Source organism: Octodon degus, unplaced genomic scaffold (genome assembly GCF_000260255.1).
Source record: "Octodon degus isolate 3935 unplaced genomic scaffold, OctDeg1.0 scaffold00031, whole genome shotgun sequence".
NCBI lineage: Eukaryota > Metazoa > Chordata > Mammalia > Rodentia > Octodontidae > Octodon > Octodon degus.
In genome coordinates, this window is record NW_004524607.1 from 9,425,110 (window position 1) to 9,431,429 (window position 6,320).

A 6,320-nucleotide genomic window follows, 5' to 3' on the forward strand; every position below is an offset into this window, starting at 1 on the left:
GGAGGGGAGGTAAGGGAGAGGGGAAGGAAGAAAAGAAGGGGAAGGAAGGGGAGGGGTAAGGGGATACATCAGGGCTATACGGGATACCAGGGCCCTGCCTATTTTATTATGAGGAGGGGAGAGAAAAGGAAAGAAAAGAAAAAAGACAAGACAAGAAAAGGAGTCAAGGACTGCTACTTAGCAAGAGGTCTGTGAACAAGGCTCCCTTCAAGGGTCTCTGCCACAAAGTAACTCAATATTGCACCCCAGTTACTCTTAAACTTGAAACCAACTGTATTTGAAAACACCTTGTGGTTTATATTTTGGGCTACTGGCTTTCTCCCATCTGCACTAATGTGGTTTTAATACATTTAGAATGTAGTTTATGAAGACATGACTGATCTTTTTTGGTACTAAGATTTTTACAATACCTTAGATTTCAATTATGTTACCAACATTAAACAAGTATCAAAGATTCTTCTGTAAAGAACTTGCAGAGAGCCCAAGAGGCCCTTCCTAGCCAGCTGGAGTAGAATGTGCCCTTTAATTTTAGAGTACCTACAGCATCAATCGGGCCAGATCCCAGACTCCCTACCTCACACCACACACACACACACACACACACACACACACACACACACACACACACTGGGAGTTCCTCAGCCCCTGGTACTTGCTGCATCCCCTCCCCCAGGCATCCTTGATCAACTCTCCTAACTGCACTGACCTTCTCACCAGACAGTTACAGACACAACTTCTGTACAGCATAGAAGTAAAACAAGTTTTTTAGCTCAGGGTTCCTCCATGTACAAAATTACATTAAAGCAACAGGGATAACAGGATTGCTACAAAGAAAGAGGCAGTGACCAGCTGGTCGTACCAGAACAGGAAGGGAATGGGACAGCCACCTCACCTTTTCCTTTCCCTTAAGCCACGAGCCCATTGCCAGCATCCTCAGCCCCCTCCCTGGGGCCCAGACAGGAGCAGCAGGGCCGGGCAGAGCATCCCAGAAACACCTCCTCATTACCACCCACCACACTTGCTCCACATACCCAGCAACTCATATTAACACTGTCCCTTTGTCAAGTAGATTCCACTGAAGCTGGTGTCAGAATGGGAGGGAGATGGAGGAAAAGAGAGAGGGAATTTCATTATGTGTGGAAAAGAATGGTCTCGTTTAAAGACATGCTGGGAACTCAGCAGTAGGATACTCGGGGTGGTGAGGGCATTAGGATGAACAAGGCTATGACTGGTTTAACCCCAAAGGAGCAGCCAGTGGCTAAGCTGCCCATGTTCATGGAACAGCACAAACTGTAGTCCTCCCTGAAGGTGGAGAGTGGAAGATGCCTGAGGGTAATTCCTGGCCAGCTACTAAGCAGGCCACCCTTCAGGGTGAGGGGGCACATCAGGGCTATATGGGGTGCCAGGGCCCTGCCCATTTCATTATGAGGACCCTGTTCCAATGAGAAAACAAGATGGCAGCTGATGCCAGGGCAAAAGCCAGGCAGACAAGGAGGCAGGCAGGAGGGAATCTGGAGCTCAGAGCTGGGACAGAGCCACATCCCTGGGTACACGCAGGACCAGCTTGGGGAATGGAGATTGTAGGGGACAGTCACTGCAGCCAGCTGGGGCTGTGACAGGCAGGGACACAGAGGTGGGGTACATCTTCAGAAAGCCTCAAAAGAAAAATAAAAAAGTAGAAGGAAAGAAGCATGTGTGGGTGGAAGCAAGGACTTGTGGGGCTCTAGGCAGTGGAATAGAAGCAAGGACAGCAGCCAGCAGCGCGAGTCCGGCTGCACCGTGAAGATGCAGAATAGCAATCTGGTGGATTGCTGGGACTTCAGTGGCAGCAGAAAGCCCGTGGCTTTCCGGGCTGCAGCATCACTCACCCAAGGAACAAGACGATGTATTTTTCCTCCATGTTGGGCAAATTGACTCCATCCTCCGGTCTAATCGATCTGGGGTCCAAGTGGAAAGTGAGCGTGTGTCCCCTCGCTGCCATCTTCCTGTGCACACTGAGACACGTCTGATGATCTCAGACTTTTTTCAAGTATGTGAGAAATGTTCACAAACATGGCCTCCATGCCAGAGTCTGCAGACCAGGGCACCTGGGTTTTATGTGTCAGTCACAGCATGACACGTGGCTGCCACTGGAGGTGAGAAGCAGGAAGGAGAGAAGAGAGAGGGAGGAGAAGTAATCGTAATAGAAATAATCTGAGATGCTGATCAGGACAGCCCTTGAAGGATCCCATGTGCCTCTTTTCTCTTTGCTCTGATGGGCGTCTGTGACCTGCTCCAAAGCACAAGCCAGGCCCTTTGTACTGATTAAGGTCACATATAGGACCCTGGCCAGCCCCACCCAGGACCAAGGAGGGAGGCGGGGTACGGTCCCCTCTGCACAAGGGTGTACGGAGACCTCCAGGCCCACAGGGGGCACAGCACTCCATGGTCAGAGCCCCGGATGCTTAGAATGGCCCGCCAGGGCTTGGCATGGGATAGCTGGGTCAGGACTGCGTAATCCATAAACTTGGAAAGGAAGATTCAGTCAACTACTAGCATGAGTGCTCTCCCTCACCTGCAGGAACTTAGCATTGCATCCCATTGCCAAGAGGGAGCTCCTGCCTACAGAGGGCTTTGTACAAGGTACTCGCATCCACACCAAGCCACAGGATACTCGGATTCCTTTACCCTGGAGTTGAGTTGAGGCCAGCCCACCAACTCTGTCCTCAGCTAGGCCAAAACTCTATGGACAATTCCTAAAGACCCCTCTTTGGCTCAGGATCTGAATTTCTAGATGTACAGAAAAGGTAAAGAACACCTATTCTTCAAGAACAGTGCTGCCTGGCATAGTGGCAGCACCTGTAATCCCAGCAGTTGGGAGGCTAAAGCAGGAGGACTGCTTATGGCCAGGAGTTTAAGGTCAGCCTGAAGAGCCTACCAAGACCCTGGCTCCAAAATAAAGAAACCAAAAACAGTGCTGAGTGGCAAGTTAGGGCAGGTCCTAAAGGGTTAGTTCACCTCCCAAAGATTCTCAGTGGTACTATGTATGAGTACATGTGACATTCCAGACCTCTCTGTTTTCCAGGCCAGCTAAACAAAGATGTGACCTATGCACAGATGTTCTCCTTCCTGAACTGCCTGCAGGTGAGCCCCAGCTGGCTCTAAGGCCGCATCACACATGCGCACAGGCACACACGGGCACACATGGGCACACACATGCACACACAGGCATGCACAGGCACACACAGGCAAGCGCACACATCTGTTACCCAGCGCTGTTCTTTGATCACAGTGTGTTTTCCTGCCCTTAGCTCAGCCCCTGCCATGGCTGGATGACCTCCAACAAGACACTCCGGACTCTCACCTCCGAGGTAGGCCTGTCCCAAGCCTCTGGACCCATATTTGATCATTCTTACTACATCTGTTGCAGTTTTTATTGGGGACAGGTTCCTGGTGGCATGGTGATCCCCAAGATGGTAAATAGCAAAATCAAGCTAGGAGCTTAGAGAACTGGGGGAACCCAGCCTCCTTCTGCTTTGTTCTGTGTCTGTCTCTCCTGTTTGTTTGTGTCTGTCTGTCCTACTCATGCACACACATGTGCACACACACATATTCATGCACATGAACACATGCATATGCGCGCGCGCACACACACACACACACACACACACACACACACACACACTGTGCAGCCTGCAGAAGTGCAGAAAGCAGAGCTGAGCAGGTTCAGCCCTGTGTGCACCTGGACTCCCTCAGGTAAATGATCTCCTCATGCCTCCACTGTTCAAGCAAAATGGTTTGCACTTCTTTCACAAATCATGAAAATTCTGTCTTCAAGAGATTTACTGGATTTTTAAATGTGCAGTTAAAAAACTTAGAGAACATAAGAACAACAAAAATCCACCCAAAACATGACACGCATATGTACGTTCAATGTGCTCGGTATAGACAGGTACATTTGGTTTCCCCTTTCATAGCACGAGAATGCACATCCATGTCCTCTCCTATGCATCTCAAATTTGACAGATCTCCACGTCATAACATAACCTTTTTGAGGAGCACGGTCTGTGAATGCACCATGATTCATTCAACCCTTCGTGTTAGACGTACCGGTTGCTTTCAGTCCTTTGCACACACTTAAAGATGGATGCATCTGTGTACGTCTCTAGCTCCTTAGGATACATTTTTATAAGCACTGATGGGGTCAAAACATAGTTCCAGGCTTAAGGATTTGATCCATGCTGCCAAACTGTTATCTAAAAAGATAAAATTAATCGACATTCTCACCTATTCCTGTCAACACACGGTATTAAGGCTTCTTTGCCAATTCGCCAGAGAAGTAGTATCTTATTATCTCAATTTGTCCTGATTTGATTCCAAATGAAAGTTCACGGTTTTCATACGTTCACTAGTCCCTTATCCATGCATGGCATGGAATGTGTGGAGCTGGTCTCCACTCACAGTTTGGAGGGAGGAAGGTGGAGTGGGCGGGCCAGGGTGGACTTCTTGTTCCACATGAGTTGTCTCATGGAAGCCAGGGTCTAAGCGTCACAGAATTCTCCACTGCCTTCCTCCACAGAGAGCACAGCAGCTCTCCGACACACTGAAGAAAATTGCAACTAGAAAGAAGTTTGCAAACTTCAATCTTCTCTACATGGACTTTGCAGAAAGTAAGTCACTTGTTTTAGGTACAGACAGGGACCAGCACAGAAGCTAGCTTGTGGGGCATGTGGGGCCGTGCAGCGAGCGATGCTTGGGTGGGCAGGCTCTTGAGCCGATCCCAACACCAGTAATGACAAAAGGCAAAGATAAAGCCTGAGCACCATCTAAGGAGCTTGGGACACAGCATCACCTCCCTGCTTCACCACCAGCTTAGAGCCTCTGAAGTCCGGGGCCAGCTGGAAAGAGCATCCAGCTGGCCAACTTCAGGCCAGTGGAATGCCATCCCTTGTGTTTTAAGTACATATTTACAGTGCTTACTTGGGGATTCCATTCCTCATGGGGAGCTGCTGGGAGCCGAGGGCTCTTAATTCTTGTTACTTCCTCGTCCTCTCTTCCCTGGCCCCTCCCCCATCTCTTGGGCCCCTTCTCTTTTGCAAAAGATCTATATCCCTGTCTTCTATCATCTGTCTTTTATTTTGCTCTTTATGAATATTTTTTGGTTTCCTGTATAAGACTAAACATGTGATATTTAAGCTTATGTGTCTGATAGTTCACTTAACATGGTCTGCAGGCACAGTGCTTGGCTTGCCAATGACCCAAGTTTGTGCATCTGTATGGCAGAGGTACTTCTTACTCCATTGCACATAAATACAGAGCAATCTCCATACAGATTTCCACAGTGGTTGTCCTAGTTTGCTTTCCCACCAGCAAAGTAGAAAGGTCGCTTTTGCCCTGTAGCTTCACCAGCACTCATTATTAATTGATTTGTTGATGATGCCCACTCTTCCTGTGATAAGGTGGAAGAGATGTTGAACTTTTTTTTCCATGTATGTGTTGGCCATTTGTAATTCTTCTGAGAAGTGTCTGTTCATTTAGTTGCCCATTTTTGGTTTGGATCTTCTTTTGGGAGAGGGTCTAAGTTTTCTTTTGAGTTCTTTATATTGTCAAGGGATTAGTCTTCTGTTCAAGGAGTAGTTCATAAAATTTTTTTTCCAGTTCCATGTGTCTGTTGTCTCTTCATGCTGTTGGTTGTTTCCTTTGCTATGAGGAAGCTTTTCAATTTGATATGACCCCCATTTATTGATTCCTATATTTCTTGTGGCGTTGCAGTTTTGTTTAGTAAATACTTGCCTATGCCTATGTCTTCAAGAGGTTTTCCTATCTTATCTTCCCAGAGATTCAGTATTTCAGGTTTAACATCTAAGTCTTTTGTCCATCTTAATTTTAGTTGAGTGCATTGTGAGAGATCTGGGTTTGGGCTGAATCTTCTGCATGTAGACGGCCACTTTTCCCAGCATCATTTGTTCAAGATGCTGTTTCCTCCAGTGTTTGCTTTTGGCCCCTTTTCAAAGATCAGAGGGCTAGGGCCACCCTGATAGCCCAGAAGACTAAAGAGCCTGCTTAGGCAGAGCTCAGCAGCCAGGGTTCGATCCACACCATGGCCATGCCAGTTCCACCCACAGGATGCACTGAGACAGCAATTGAGACTGGGCGTGGTGGCATGTGCCTGTAATCCCAGCCCTCGGGAGACTGAAAACAGGTAAATCACTAGGACTCTAATCTATGTAATGAGACCCTGTACACCCTGTAGACCCTGTCCTAAATACCAAATAATAACAATAATAATAACAACAACAATAATAATAAAGGATCACATGGTTGAAAGTGCCTGGGGACCT

At 47.8% G+C, this 6,320-nt stretch overlaps 1 protein-coding gene across 6 annotated transcripts in view; it reads left to right on the top strand.

Annotated features, from left to right (window-relative positions):
* The window catches only part of Aoah (acyloxyacyl hydrolase), a 237,719-nt gene that overhangs the window by 212,808 nt on the left and 18,591 nt on the right, over nucleotides 1-6,320 (top strand). For all 6 annotated transcript variants that reach the window (XM_023713541.1, XM_023713543.1, XM_023713542.1 and 3 more), the window contains 3 exons: nucleotides 3,065-3,123; nucleotides 3,291-3,350; nucleotides 4,559-4,649. In XM_023713541.1, the coding sequence (XP_023569309.1) occupies nucleotides 3,065-3,123; nucleotides 3,291-3,350; nucleotides 4,559-4,649 (210 nt within the window). The remainder of the gene's footprint in view (nucleotides 1-3,064; nucleotides 3,124-3,290; nucleotides 3,351-4,558; nucleotides 4,650-6,320) is intronic.